General features: G+C 47.2%; 2 protein-coding genes across 10 annotated transcripts in view; one reads left to right on the plus strand and one right to left on the minus strand.

The window, feature by feature from the left end:
* Nucleotides 1–13662, minus strand: part of DHX30 (DExH-box helicase 30) — a 41122-nt gene extending 27460 nt beyond the window's left edge. Inside the window, exons 1-2 of one of the 6 annotated variants that reach the window (XM_050942445.1) lie at nucleotides 13615–13662; nucleotides 8408–8462 (exon numbers count right to left, since the gene is read on the minus strand). In XM_050942445.1, coding sequence (XP_050798402.1) covers nucleotides 8408–8435 — 28 coding nt within the window. In that variant the 5' untranslated portion in view covers nucleotides 8436–8462; nucleotides 13615–13662. Of the gene's footprint in view, nucleotides 1–3554; nucleotides 3754–8407; nucleotides 8463–13370; nucleotides 13426–13480 lie in introns of those variants that run through there. The other 5 variants (XM_050942447.1, XM_050942446.1, XM_050942444.1 and 2 more) reach the window with 5 other exon arrangements.
* A 121-nt stretch (nucleotides 13663–13783) lies between these two features.
* Nucleotides 13784–16016, plus strand: part of LOC127045833 (KAT8 regulatory NSL complex subunit 1-like) — a 137624-nt gene continuing 135391 nt past the window's right edge. For 3 of the 4 annotated variants that reach the window (XM_050942520.1, XM_050942521.1, XM_050942519.1), the window contains exon 1: nucleotides 13784–13859. The gene's annotated coding sequence lies outside the window, so the exon portion shown is untranslated. Of the gene's footprint in view, nucleotides 13860–14600; nucleotides 15035–16016 lie in introns of those variants that run through there. The other variant, XM_050942525.1, reaches the window with a different exon arrangement.

Raw genomic sequence — 16016 nt, forward strand, 5'->3', positions numbered from 1 at the left:
AGAAAACACCTCAGATCAGAGACGCATTTTCAATATCTGTAGTGGTTTCACCAGACGTCAGTGCCAAGGTACCTGGATAAATTGAGCCTGAAGACACCAACCTGACTTTGGAAGGCTTGGGACCTGCCTCCATAAGAAATACCTCAAAATGACTTTCATGCTCCCTATGGGCTCAAGTAATAGTCACAGAGATGGAGCTGAGGCTTTCAGGGAGCCCTTAAAGACATCTTACGTGTTGAATGAGGCAGACCTTTTATTCTTTCAGTAAGCATCCTGAAACAACCTCAACCACTGGAGAACTCAACAGAAGGCAAGGAGGAAGAAGAGACTCCAGAAAACTGCCCCAGCTTTGTCTGAGGCCATGTCTACATCTAAAGTTTTGCAGCGCTGGTTGTTACAGCTGTATTAGTACAGCTGTATAGGGCCAGCGCTGCAGAGTGGCCACACTTACAGCAACCAGCGCTGCAAGTGGTGTTAGATGTGGCCACACTGCAGCGCTGTGGGCGGCTTCAAGGGGGGTTCCGGGAACGCGAGAGCAAACCGGGAAAGGAGACCCGCTTCGCCGCGGTTTGCTCTCTCGTTCCCGGAGCCCCCCAGCAAACCGCAGGGAAGGAGACCTGCTTGCTCTGGGCTCCGGGAACGCGAGAGCAAACCGGGAAAGGAGACCCGCTTCGCCGCGGTTTGCTCTCTCGTTCCCGGAGCCCCCCAGCAAACCGCAGGGAAGGAGACCTGCTTGCTCTGGGCTCCGGGAACGCGAGAGCAAACCGGGAAAGGAGACCCGCTTCGCCGCGGTTTGCTCTCTCGTTCCCGGAGCCACCCAGCAAACCGCAGGGAAGGAGACCTGCTTGCTCTGGGCTCCGGGAACGAGAGAGCAAACCGGGAAAGGAGACCCGCTTCGCCGCGGTTTGCTCTCTCGTTCCCGGAGCCACCCAGCAAACCGCAGGGAAGGAGACCTGCTTGCTCGGGGCTCCGGGAACGCGAGAGCAAACCGGGAAAGGAGACCCGCTTGATTACCAGAGGCTTCCTCCTTCCACGGAGGTCAAGAAAAGCGCTGGTAAGTGTCTACATTGGATTACCAGCGCTGGATCACCAGCGCTGGATCCTCTACACCCGAGACAAAACGGGAGTACGGCCAGCGCTGCAAACAGGGAGTTGCAGCGCTGGTGGTGCCCTGCAGATGTGTACACCTTCAAAGTTGCAGCGCTGTAACTCCCTCACCAGCGCTGCAACTTTCTGATGTAGACAAGCCCTGAATCACTGTTATCACTATCAAAGTCGGCCTGTAACACCCAAGCAGCATTCTGATTGGCTGGTTGGGCTTTTTGATGTCACAAAGTGGGCCAGCTCCCAACAGTGTACAGCCAAGAACTCATTGGAACACAAAAAGACTGCAGTACCTATTATGTTAAATGGGCATTGGGGAAAAATTAAGGGAAGCACAAAGACAGGGGATGGATGAAGAAGGTAGCAGTTGTTTTGAGGGAAATGGGGTGCTAAAGGAGAAAAAAATGAATTAAAAATGTTTCCTCTCCCAGTGTGTCAAACTGCCCTTTCAGAAGCAGTTTGGGGTGGAGTGGGATTGTTTCAGTTCTAACATTTTCATTGGAAAACAGGTTAAATTGGTAGCTGTTCAACAGGCCACTTTGTATGTAAGCACTGAAAGCTGTTAGGTCATAAACTGCTACCAAAAGGATAGTGGGACTTTTGAGGGGAAAGGGATGTAAATGACCAATTAGAGGCAAAGAAGGATTAAAAAAAAAATGAAAATATTTGAGATAGAGGTATTTATATAATTTTCCTACTATTTTTCTTATCCTTTTAGTAGGAACTAATTTCCATAGTAGAAGCTCACAGAAATAAATCCAACCAAAATACACACTATATTTTAAAAAAATTGAATGTACACATAAACCATCATATGACAGCAATAAGCCTTCCAACACACTTCTTGGGTAGATGAAGGGTCTCAGCCTTTGGCATTATACCTCACAAAGCATATGTGCACTAGTAGCTTAATATCATACCTGTAGTAAGCCTGTCATGGCTTATTACTATATTTGCAAACATCCTTGAAAGACACACAACCTTTTTAAAAGGGTATGCGAGATTTTAACTAGATAATTGAAAGGTGCAAAAACTTTTTTAAAATGTGTGAGGTTTTAAGTGCACAATTAAGCCAGCCCTGAATGTGATAAAGACATTAAGAGGGAAACAAACTGTAACTCAAGTAAGTATCTGCTACACACTGAAGGATGATATGCAGAAAGGAATCCCCAGCAGGCTCTAACAAACAGTTTCCCATATGTAATTTATGGAAGTTGTTACATATAGGAATGTACGGTAAACAAGAATTTTTAACATCCAGCTTATCTTTCACATTTCATTTGGTTTGGACAGAGACATTAGCTGGTCAAAGGTGCCAGCCTGCCAGCTCAGACTGAAGTCTGCTGTCCACAAAACAAGGACAGCATGGGCAGTGGCAGAGAAATCTACCTGTCCACACTGTCTTAGCTCTCCATACAGATAGGAGAGGACGTTTCCTCTCCACAGCCTGTTCAGTTGATACCCCCTCAGCAGATATCAAAGAGAGGACCATTTATTAGGGCATTTTCATGTCACATAGGCTAACCCAGAAGGCTGAGAGATGCAAAGGCTTTCAGTCATGGCCAGTCTGGACTAGATTCAAACAAGTGACCTCGAGATAAAAGGATTTGGAACTTTTCACCACTCTCCTGAGCATCCAATCCACCCTATTTGTAAATCAGAGGCAGAGAACAGAATGAATGTTCATAATACTGAGAGATTCACATTCAGGAAGCCCAGAGCCATTATAATTTTTATTAAAGACAGGCCTCAGAAACCACCACGCCACCATGCAGTGCTCCAGAGTTATCCAAGTAGCCAGGCCCAGGCCTCTTTATCAGAACCTGCAGTTTCACACCTGTGTTAGTGGCCACACTGGGAGAAGAGATGGGGCCCTAGAAAGCACCGCCATCCGCCACTTTACCTGCGGAAGCAGCAATAGGAGAGGGCCGGGCCAGGGCAAGAGGGCCCCCTCACCCGCTTATCTCCCTTGCTCCCGATTCCAGCCAGGAATCCCTGCCCTGCAGGGTCACTCCAGGCCGCACGAGTCTCTCTGCAGTGATCACACCGAGCACCAGCTCCTCCCTGCACTTGTTTGCCAGCCAGCCAGCGGGCCCCGAGACCCACGGGTCGCAGAGGGCGGCCTGTCTCGCCCTCCCCATCCCTTCCCGGCAGAGGTGTGAGCTTCCTCGGCCGGGCCGGGCTGCGCCGCGCAGTGCGGGGCCCATTGCCCGGGCCTACCCGCCCTAAAGTTAGAAAGACGCCGGCCGGCCGGCGAGGTCAGGGAGGCGGGATGTGCTGCGCTCGCACACGGCCCCCACGCTGCGGAGAGGGGACCTCGCTCCTCCATTTCCCTGGGGGGGCAGAATCTGCCCCTCACTCTATGGCGGAAGCGAGGCCGCTGCCTTTGTCGCCCTCCCACCCCCGCCTCCGGGGAAGCTCCGCCGGCCCACGCGGAGTCTGCAGCTCACCCTTCACCATGGCGCCGGCTTCTCCCGCTCCGGGCTCCTCTTCCGCTCCGGGCTCGGGCTCGCTCAGGGGGCCGCCCGCGCACAGGCTCCGCGTGGCGCCGCCCGCTTCCACCCGCCCCGCCCGGCGGTAGCGGCTGCAGCGCCGCGGCCCGGAAACGCCACTCACCAGCGCCAGCAGGAGCCGCCTGGGCGCCGCCATCTTGCAAGACCGCCCACTACCGGCTTGAGGCCGGGCGGGGACAACGACGGGGCGCCGCCTGCGCAAGGAGGCACCACCGGAACGCAGCGGCCCCTAGCGAAGAGACCGGAGCATTGCAGACAAGGAGGCGCTTGAGCGCAGGAGCTGCGGGGAGCGGTCCTGCCTCCACGCCCTTGCCCTATAGCGAGCCGCCTCCCCCAGTGCTCCGACCAGGCCTCCTCTTTCGCTCCTCCAGGCTCCGCCGCCCCTGTTTTATAGGAACTCACCCATTCACATTCAACGGTGATTCTGTGGCCGTCTTGCAATTGATACTGTCCGCTCCTCCCCTACCCACCCCCCATTGGCAAGCTGCACTGAAAAGGCAGAGGAGTAAATAGGGCTAGAAAGCAAGGGATCCCTCTCCCCGCTACAGGGGTCCTCTCCACGTCAAAGTTGAGGGAAAGGCAGAATGGGGGAAGGGTGCACTGGTCCTGCCCATACCTGTTCTGAGGTTAAACAAAGAACTTCAAGCTCCAGGCCAGCTATGCCAGTAATTTAAATAGTAGGACCTTCCCCTCGCCCCCATCGCTTTTTGTTTTTAAAGCATAGTCATATTTACATCCGACATTGTATAAATATCATTTTTAGCCTGCTGCTCCCCCTTGAGTGCCCCTAGGTAGCAAATCTACTCTTTTGTTTTAGCTCTGGATCAGCCAGAAGCAACATAAGAGAAATTAAGCCTATTTATACATGTAAAGATATTATAGCTTTGAGGTAAGGACCCCAAAGCACTTTCTGAATACTATCTGAGCCTCACAACAACCCTTAAAGGTAGGTTAGCATTACACAATTTTTACAAATGAGGAAACTGACCCACAGAGATGTTTATGATTCACTTGCTCAAACCAGAACAAGATAGTGCAGTGCTGCGAATGGTACCCAGATATCCCAACTTCTACGCCCCTGCTCTTTTAAATGTGTTAAAGGGGCACCACCAACTAAAAAAAAAAAAAAAAAAAATCACTTCTGATTTTTTTAAGAACTATTACAAATTTGAAGAGTAGAAGACAAAAATGCATTTGCCAACACCTTGTGTATATTTTCACCGTTTCGCCAACATAGCTGAGTCATATTCTCTCAGTTTTTTTCAGATTTTTCACATAGTAATGTCACTACATATAAAAAACACCAAACAAACAAACAAAAAAAAAGCAAGCAAGCAAACAGGAAGATCTGACTTCAAGAACTACATCAATCAGCAGGGAAAGTTCAGGAGCAGCTTTAGTACCTGAAAGTAATTTTTCAAAAAGATACATACTGACCATACTTCAAGTTTGCAGCGTCTCAGTTGCAATCAAACTTCATTATTTTACTAACTTTTTAGATACTAACATTTGAGACTTAAAAAATACTTTTTATTTATATTGTTCACTGTTTGCATTTTTCTCACCTTGAAAAAACTTAAATTTGGTCAGTTTTAACAATTAAATGTTTTGAGCATAAAGTTCTTAATACTGTAACATATGGATGTTAACTACCCTACCACTGCAGGGATGCTTTAATCCTCCCACCCCTCATCAGAATTCTTTTTTTAAATGGTCAAAATATTTATATATACCTTAACTTTTATGAAGCCTATTTATAACGTATGCACTTTGGGCTACAATTAAACTGAGAGTGCCTCTTTACAATAGTGAGATCTATTTATGTTAATTTAAATGTCATTTATTAATCAGTAAATGCTTTGCTTGTAAACCAAGATTCTACACTGGTTAAAATGTGTAAAAAATCATTAAGAGGAATAAGGCTTTCAACAAATATCAGGAGAGGGAAAAAAACCTAATATCAGGAGGGAGATAAAATAAAAAATTTAACTTTTACATTTTTCACGCAGAGGGCAGATTTTTAAAAGATGTCTAAACAGCTAAGTTAGGAAAACCCCATATAAAAGACTTAACAAAGAACAGATAAAGGTCTACTTGGAAGATCTGAAAACATGCTAAATCACTTGTCTCAGAGGATGTGCATCTTAGGGTACTAAGCAAATTAGCTACCTTACTGTACCAATGACAAATATTTCTGAAAAATCAGGCAACCAGAGAGGCACTGGCAAAAATGCAGTACAGAATTTCAAAAAAGAAATTTGAAATGATTCTGGGAGTTTATTGTCTCATAAGTCTATCCCCAATATAATAATTAAACAAATATTGAGAAAAGTAGGACTAGAGGATGACAACCATAATCAATACATGGCATTGGTTCCTACAGAACAAATCTTGCCAGACAAGCTGCCCAAATTAAGGAAATTCAGTAGATGCAAATGATCTGATACTAAACCCCATGAACTCTATCTTGAAAAATTATTTCAAATTGGTTTAGATAGAACTCTTTAATTGGAAGTAAAACTTCTGGGGGAAATAAAAAGTGTGTGTGTAGAGGGGATTAATGTTAAATGCCAATGTATCCAGTTTATTTATGTATTTAACATCTTCACTGTGACCTTGAAGGGGTAAGATGTCCATTAAAGCAGGGGTTCCCAATCTTTTTCTTTCTGAGCCCCCTTCCTCCCCCCAACATGCTATAAAAACTACACAGCCCACCTGTGCCACAGTAACTGATTTTCTGCATAAAAAAGCCAGGGCTGGGGTTAGGAGGTAGCAATTGCCTGGAGCCACCACAAAGCTATAATGCTCAGGCTTCAGCCTGGGTGGCAGGGCTCAGGCTTCAACTCCATAGGGCAGGGCTTTGGCCTTCCGTCCTGGGCTCCAGCGAGTCTAATGCTGGCCCTGCTTGGTGGCCTCCCTGAAACCTGCATGCAGCCCCCCCCAGGGGGCCTCAGACCTCTGGTTGAGAACCACTGCATTAAGGAAAATCACAGATTATTCTAAGTTGTTTTCAGTTATGCATACCAGTGAATGCAGAAATAAAGAGATGAGAACAGTCAGTGGAGAATACAACAATGGAAAAACCGTAGCTGTACATCTTGGGGAAGACTATGGAAAACACATTCAACGGGAGGAAGAAACAGTGATGCAGAAAAAAAGAAAAGGGTGAGAGTGTTCAGCAAATTAGATATAAGTAATAGGGCTAGTGGTTTGTCACGGTAAATTAGACAATAAGTTAAAGTCTGGTCACAGAAAAAAGGCAAGAATCAATTTATGGAAAAAATGCCAGAAGTCACAGATTACATTAGTTCAATCAAAATATCCTTTATTTTGCAATGAAAAGCATTTAACAGCATTTAACTAATAGTTTAATACCACTAGCCCACTGCTTGCCAGTTCAGACTCACAGCAGCGAGCCGCGGCTGACCCTTCTTCTCCCCTACATGAGCCTTGCAAAAGGGATGGTGGCAGCAGCAGCAGCATTGTACAGAAGCTTCTTATCCAGCTATGCTAGCTTCAAGACCTTCCTCAAAAAACTAGTAGTGTCACAGAATCCATGAAGTCCATACCCTCAGTCCAGCCATGACAAACCACTAGCCCTCATGAGTTGCTGCTCTCCTTCAGCCTCCCATCCTGCCCAGATTTTTACTTGGCATCTTAAGTTTTTCCACTGAAATACAAATGCCAAATATCATTATTTTTTAAAATTATAGGATCCAAGACTTCTGATGACCTAATTTTTTAGCCTGACATTGAAACAAGAATGGCTAATGAAATGTTATGCCACCAAAGCAGTGAATCAGAGGCATTACTTCCCAGAGCAGGGAGGTAATAGACCCTCGCTGTACATCTCTAGTGCAACTAGTCCAGGAATACTGGATTCAGTTCTGAGCAGCTCATTTTAAGATTGAGTTACTGAAGGACATTCAGAAAAAGCAACAAAAATGACCAGTGCCTGGAGGAACTGACTTATGATGGAAGACTAAAAAGAACTAAATAAAGAGCTTGGCTGAGTGATGACAAAAAGGGACATGATAAATTGATGTTTTGAATTATGTAAACACCAAGGAGAGAGACTTATTGAACTAGTACAAAGGGAAACAACTAATAGGAGGAGGATGAAATTAAAAGGGAAACTTCAAAACTAATTAGAACTAAACTGAATGAAGAACTAAGTAATGCACTTTAGGGAACAATCCTGTATTGTCAGGGAGATGGACTGGATGACATAGTAGTTCTTTTCCATCTCCAGCTTCTGTATTCCCCTGAAATGACTCTCTTACTGTACTACTTAACATAAGCACAGATACTTGTGACATTAATACTTGTTCAGATAGCTGCCCTAGCTGAAAAGTGATTTACACTGCTGCATAAGTACTAGATATCAAACAATTATGGTCTGGAAACATTTACACTTTTACAAACAGGGACAAATTCTACCCTTAGATGTGAGGCTCCCCTTGCAGTTAAAAAGAGTGATACAGAAAGGCAGAATTGGGCTCTGTGTGTTACATAACTGCCAATGTGGCCACATTTTTTCACACATCCTTCCTTTTCTTTTGCAGCACATTTAAACATGTACTGGTGGCACCAACACTTAAATGAATGAGGTATCAACTCACATTGCAAGGCAGTATGGCACACCTGTCATATCATCCAGCACAGAAAAGGATGGTAAAATTATTTATGAACTGGATGTCTTTGTCTAGAGATCTAGAGCTATAGCTGATCAATCAAGAAAAATTAATGGTGAGAGATGAGAGAGTTTCCCAAACCAACCAAGTCCTTACCTTTTCTACATGAATTCAGCGAGAACATCTCTGTCAAAGTGAAAAGATCTGATTCCTACGAAAGCAAGAAGGTGAAGAGGCAGGAAGTTAGAATTTATATTCCTCTCTGAAATGTCTAAGCCTACACAAGCTTTTCTGATACTAACTATCTTTTAGGTGAGGAATACAGCTGAAGGTTCTGATCAAATTCCAGTTTGAATGATTGCATTCTGCTTGGCTATAGTATCTATTATTTGAGGTCTTAAATTACTGAATACAGTTGTCAGAGTAGCAGCCGTGTTAGTCTGTATCCGCAAAAAGAACCAGAGTACTTGTGGCACCTTAGAGACTAACAAATTTATTTCAGCATAAGCTTTCGTGGGCTACAGCTCACTTCTTCAGATGCTGACAATAGCTCATCTCAATTGATTGGACTCTTCCAGTTGGTATGCATACTTCCACCTTTTCATTTTCTCTCTATGTATAAATATCTCCTGTCTGTATGTTCCATTCTATGCATCTGAAGAAGTGAGCTGTAGCCCACGAAAGCTTATGCTGAAATAAATTTGCTAGTCTCTAAGGTGCCACAAGTACTTCTGAATACAGTTGTTACACTCTGTTAAATAGCTGCTATGTTATATCTAGAGATGGGGAAAGTGATCCCTCTAAATATCAGTTCAAGTTTGTAAAGACTTTGGAAATTTGCAGGATGAAAGGTGCTACTGATTTCTAGGCATTCACATTTTAGCCATAGCAAGTCCCACTGAGATGAAATACAATATATTGATAGACTACGCTTGTGATTTCTCCCCCCAACCCCCGCACACACGTTTTTTTTCTTAAGGCTGACATACATCTGTTAATGTATTTTTCCAGTTATAAGAAACATTGAAAAGTCCTGCATTTGTTTGAGGTTTCAGTTGTTTTGTTTTGTCCAATACAAGTTAAGAAGTTAAGCTAGCTATTTTATTTTAAAATGCACTGTCCTCAATGTGGCACTAATGATATCTGATAGAGGAAAGAGAAACACAAGGACAACACCACATAATTTTGGAAATAATCTATTACCCATGCCCACTAGTTTGTTTTTAGAGCATTCTTGGAATTAGAGTAACAAAGATTTCATAACAGATTTGAAGCAGATGTGAAGCAGATTTGTGGGTGTTCCCATTCAGATAATACTATTATTACTAGGCTTTCAAAGGGCTCCCACTGGAACCAATAGCAAAAATCCTATTGATTCCAGTGGTGCAAGAACAGCCTAAAACATGTCTCTATTCTGAAAACTGACTTTGTGAAAATGGCACCTTTCTTATACTCAGCAGATCTGCTCCCTGCGTGCATGCAGAGCCAGACCTACTGATTTTGGTGATAAGAAGTTGACACTTAGTCTATTTCAATATTTTTTAAATAAACAATTAAAAATACAAAGTTATTTGGCTTCTTACCGTGAAAAATGGTTAATTACTATAGCAAACATGATCTCTCAAGAGGATTGCCTGCATGGATCCATACTGTAGGTGACTGATGAGTGGGCATGAACTTGGTATTTTCAATAGCGGTACTTGTTGAGGTTGGATTCCCTCCTAGCCCAATGATATAGAATGGCAGATAGTGTGAATCCATCCAAGCAGTCATCCTCAAAGAATAACAGTAACAATTGCTATAGAAAAATATTTACATATTTCTTTCAGCATTGCCTGCCTGAAAACCCACTGTAGGTGATTAACAAGCAGTCTCCAAACCCAAAGAGATAAGGCTGGAGAATCTTGCTCAACTAAAGATTCCAGGATGCTCCAAACTGGATCATCCAACCAACAAGCTAAGTCCTGGTAGTAATGCAGCATGAATAACAAAACATCATTCATGGATGGAACTCTAGATAGCAGTTTAATATGCCTCTCTGGGGATGAACATTCCTGAGTCTTGGAGTAACGGTCATTGTAGATTTGGTACAATATGCCTTCATGTCTACTGGTATTGGTATCTCTATTAATTCATGGCAAATGTGGATGCTGAGTCTAATCTACTTTGACAATCTATGAGTGGGAATGGACTGATCTCTAGTATTATCCCAATATGATACAAAATAGCCAGCTCTTGAAAACTTTAAAGTCATTAGGGAATGATTGCTAATGATGTCACAAAAGCATATGGCTTAGATGAGGCTATCTTATTCCTTCCATTCCTTTAAATACGACAAAGATTGAGACATCAGTTACTTGCATGTAGACTAAATCTTCAGTGAAAGATCTTGCACGATGAGGTCTCATGTAAGTAACACAAGAAATTGAGCCTACATAGTCCAATAGGGCTAATGTGCCTTTGGTGTATAGAATAGGTGAGATTCATGCCAAGAGGGCCATGAATTCAGAGAGAACCAAGGAGGCCTCATCTGAACTAGGATGGGCAGAAGAATCCTGAAATCTAGAGATCCAGAAGTGGATCTACGACCTCATTAATGATGGTAGCAAGGTTGACTCTGATGGTTTCTGGCTCTGAAGACCAAGTCCACCAGGATAGTGCACAGAGAATACATGGAAAGGAGAAGGAGGGGATGCTTCACTATTCAGTACCAAGAAAGATGTCAGAGCCAGTGAACACAGAGATCCAGAGAGATTCAGCAACAGATTAGCTCAATTCACGAACACCACCAATGTCAAGTAATTATTCATTATTTATATTACAGTAGCACGTAGAGATCCCCAAATGAGATGCCTGCACCCCCCCATTATGCCAGACACTGATCAAACACATAATAATAGACTGTAAGCCCTTTGGGGCAGGGACTATCTAAAGAGATAAGAAAGATTAAGAGTGGATGGCGAGCAAGTGCACAGACGGAGAGGTTAAGTGATTTTCTCAAGGTTACATAGAATGCCAGAGCCAGAGCTCATAGTCCCGTGTTCCCTCCGTTGGGCTAAGTTTCCTCTGAATGACATAGAAAGCTTTGGGGGTGGTCACACCTGGATCTAGCCACCCAGAGCTGGGTAGCCAGGAGCAGCACAGAGGCAACAGCCTGGATAGATGTACTCAGCATTGAGGCAATATTCATCAGCTAGATCCAGCACGAGAACCGGAGGGTCCAATGCCAAGATCCCTAACACGGAGGATCTCGAACCAGACGCCATCAATGATACCAGAACACCCAAAACCAAGATGGATGATCCCAAGACACTCAGTGCTGCCACCACACATTGCTGAAGACACTGACACCAAGGAAGACCTGCAATTATGGTGGCCTCATGGCTTCTTTTCATCTTTGCCACTGAAGGAGAAGAATGATAATGACAGATGGAGTGTTTCAAAGAGTCAAGAAGTCTGCTGTTAAGGCTTGATGCTCAGCTAGAGGTGGGAGCTTGTATCTCTTTTTGACATGACATTGGGTTTAGGGAGAATGGAACCAAGAGGCTGTGGGACTTCTAACAGGCAGTTCAATGGGACATTTAGACTCAAAAACATAAGATGACCAAGCCAAGTCTCTGGGTGCTGAAGCATTTCCAGGCCCAGCATTAGAACCTGACTAAGCAGAATGAGACATGCTTACACTGAAGCACAACAGGCACCAAATATGTTAGCTGATGACAGACTTAATACAATTACAGCAGGGACACAGATTGAAGCCAGCAAACCTGATTTTAGTAATTTTTAGATAGGCCCTCAACACCATGAGAACAGCCCAGAAACAAAATGCTCAACAGAGCATTAGGATTTTTGGCCATCTCCAGTAACTATTAACAGCTATAAATAAATCTATATTTATATATAGAAAAAGCTGTTTTCCCAAAACAGGTCGCACAAGGAAGCGATCTACACCACAGAGCTCTTGCTCACTGCCTATAGCAGTCAGAAAAAACTAAGCTGCAGTCACATCCCTTTGTACATCATTGGGTGTAGGGGAGGTCAAAAGGACACTGGCAGGGAGTTCATCCAGCCCCCCAGACATTGGTATTTCAAAATTCCCTAGGTTTGCTCCTCACCTAAAACGGGGATCCATGCAGGCAATGCTCAAAGAACTGTTTTAAATTTCTACCACAGGGGCTGATGGAGCATTGGTTCTTTAGAGAAGATTTCTGTTCTCTATCACTGCCTTCTTGGGATTTCTGCTGCTAAATTTAGTGAGGCTGTGGAGGGTCACTGATGCTGGTAGGCAGCTTGGGATAGCATTGGCAGTAGGAGTTCCCACAGGTCCTTGGCACCTGCTGTACACCCAGAATCCAGGTCTGTGGGCCCAATGGGGAGCCCAGAGGCCGAGCACTAGGGCTGCATGTGGAGTCAAGTAACTAGGCTCTATACCAAGACTGAGGACCAGGGGGTTGCAGGAAAAAGGAGTCGGCTGGGAGCTTTGTTTTCCAATTTTGCTTCCAATTCCAGAGACCCATCTTGGAACCTTCTCACCTCATCCATTCCCCATAACATTGTTCCCCCTACAGCTGTTAGCATTAAGGAGACACCAGGCTTGAGAAACTTCCCCAGCACTATCAAACCAGGGCTCGTCTCTGGAGATTCCCAGAAGTGAACACGCCTCTGGAACTCAGCTGTTAAAATCCACATCTCTGAAAACTTCCCACAGTCTCACACAGGCTCTCCTTCCCCCACCCAATCCCACTCCAGCTCCCCTTGCCCCCCATATGCAGAGGCTCAGATATACACCCCCATGTCACCCTGGCTCCCTTTCCCCCCCCCCCATAGAGCGGCTCAGACACCCCATCACCTCGGCTCAGCTTGCCCCCCTATACAGAGGCTCAGACACCCCCCACATCACCCCAGCTCCCCCATATGGAGGCTCTGACACCCCCACACCTCATATTGTCTCTCCCTGCCCCCATCTCCCCTTGCCCCCCAACCCCCTCGGCTCCCCTTACTCCCCATCCGATGCTCAGAGACCCCCACACCCCACACTAGCTCCCCTTGCCTCCTACCGGCCCCCCCAACCCCCGTCACACGCCGAGAAACCAGCACACCCCACCCCCACACCGCACACCTCGCCCTCGCCGGCAGGCTCAGCGCCTCCCCGCCGCACACGGGGCCGCCCCATCCCCGCCAGCACCGCCGCACACAGAGGCGTTGAGCCGCCCCACCAGCACAACGCACCGGCTCCCCGGCGCGGAGCCCCTCCTACCCGCGGCGCGCACACACGCAGATGCCGCGAGCCGCCCGCGACGCACACAGCGGCTCGGAGCCTCCCACGGATGGAGAGATGCAGGTCCCAGGTCCCCGACACCGACCTCCTCACAACTCTCTAGCGCCGGTCCGCGACAGCCGAAACTACAACTCCCAAGAGCCTCTGCAATCCGCTTCCGGCGTGCGCACCGGAAACGAAACCTGCAACCTTGGCTGATACCGCCAAGGAGTGAGGGGTGGGATCCATCCCCATGGCAACAGTTCACGCCAATGGGAGGCGGGAAGGGCAGGGCTAGAGGCTGGGTTGGAAGCGGACGGTGGCCGCAGTGGGAGGTCGGTCCGTACTCAGGTAAGTGAGGAGCGTAGCGAACAGGTGTGAGGATCTGGTTCTGTTGCCGGGCGCGCTAAGCCCCGTACCCTGCCTCAGACTGTCCCTTCGCCTCGTCCCCAGTCCTGCGTCCCTCCCTCGCGCCCGGCCTCACCTCGGGTCCGCTGTCTCGCGCCGCCGGCCTCGCCTCAGGTCCCCCCCGCCGCCGGCCTCGCCTCGGGTCCCCCCGCCGCCGCCCCCCCCTTGTCCCCTGCCGCCGCCCTCGCCTCGGGTCCCCCCCCGCCCTCTTGTCCCCCCGCCGCCGGCCTCGCTTCAGGTCCCCCCGCTCTCTTGTCCCCCCGCCGCCGGCCTCGCCTCGGGTCCCCCCGCCGCCACCCCCCCTTGTCCCCTGCCGCCGCCCTCGCCTCGGGTCCCCCCCCGCCCCCTTGTCCCCCCGCCGCCGGCCTCGCCTCGGGTCCCCCCCCGCCCCCTTGTCCCCCCGCCGCCGGCCTCGCCTCGGGTCCCCCCCCGCCCTCTTGTCCCCCCGCCGCTGGCCTCGCTTCAGGTCCCCCCGCCGCCGCCCCCTTGTACTCTGCCGCCGGCCTCGCCTCGGGTCCCCCCCCCGCCCCCTTGTCCCCCCGCCGCTGGCCTCGCCTCAGGTCCCCCCGCCCTCTTGTCCCCCCGCCGCCGCCCCTTGTCCCTTCCCATCCTCCGTTCAGCTATTCCTGCCTGTGTTAGCTGCTGGGGCCTGGGAGGAGGGGGACTGAAGAGGATGTGGCAGGGTCACACACATAGGCCACCACCACTACATATTCTCTGGGCAGCTTTTGGTCTCCCCTCTTCAGCAGCCCTTTATAGGGGATTGAATTTGTCTTCTGGTCTTAGGAAGTTTGTGCAGGAATCTGTCTCTCTTGAAGGACCCCGGGATCATTTACATTGCACTAGGGGTAGCTGCTATTTGACTTTTTCTTTATTGTTTAGTGCCAGTGAAATACACTGTCCTGGCAGTGCTGGAGACTGGGCTCCTGGGGCCATAAGAGGCACAAAACGAGCTTCCTCATTTTGCCCTCCAACAAAGAGCCTCAGCTAAGATGGATGGGAATTGCCTAAACAGGGGGTCTGGTTTGGAGTTGCTTAGATCCCAAGGGGCTCCATCAGTGAAGGCCTTGACACGAAGCTGTAGGCATTGAAGATAATTCAGAATGAAATGCATAAATGTAAGTGACATGGCTTTTATTTTCTTTTACTAGAGCAGAGATTAGTTCTAGAAGACAAGACTTGGATTTTGTGGGAGGAGGTGAAATACAGCAAGACTTCATCTTCACTTTAAGCACTGGAGATCAATAGTTCTATTTTTCAATAATGAAATGGCTGGCCATGTTAAGCAGTATATTTGTGTTAGTTATAGTGCCGTACATGGGCATGGTATCTTAGAAAATAAAGTTCATACAGCAGGAGGCAATGATATCACAGGGAAGTGTTGGCGGTAGAGATAAGCAAGGGTGAAATCAATATGCTCATGTGACACCTATGTGATAAACTTTTAATCTGAAGTTCACATCTGTCTTTGGTTATGGTCATTATGAAAGGCATAGTTTGGTGCTTTCACAAAATATGAAACTGAATGTCTCCATGCCAGTCTCAGAAATGTTACTTTTTGTACTACTGTATTATTCAATTTACATGGAACAGTAAGTGTAACAGATATATTAAGATTTAAGCTAAGTACCACCTGTGGCAACTAAGTCATTATTTAACCTTCTGTGTTGGCATGTAACAAACGGCAAAACTGATCTCAGACATTCCCTTGTCAATGTTTAACACTGGATGCACTCGTATGAAGTACCTATCAAATAAGTGCTCTGCACACCTCAGAAGCTAGGCCCATTATGACTACCAACCTGCTCTAGATTTGAATCTGTCAGCTTGCAGTGAAAGTCTCATATTCCATTGCCGTTGTTCCTCCTAGTGACCTCAGTGGGACTACTCCTGTGAGCAGAGGCAGTCCTTAGGCATGCCCGCAGCTGTCTCACTCTAGGCGTCCTGATGCCTATCTCACACCTAAGTCCTAGTGGGATCCTCAAACCAGGGGAAGATAGGTGTTTTCTCCCCATCGATCTTGCCTGTGGGGCCTGTTCAAGTGGGTATACCCAGAGGCTGCTTAACTCCACACAAAACAGCTGGCATAGGAGAAGCAGG

Source organism: Gopherus flavomarginatus, chromosome 2, assembly GCF_025201925.1.
Source record: "Gopherus flavomarginatus isolate rGopFla2 chromosome 2, rGopFla2.mat.asm, whole genome shotgun sequence".
NCBI classification, from domain to species: Eukaryota; Metazoa; Chordata; order Testudines; family Testudinidae; genus Gopherus; species Gopherus flavomarginatus.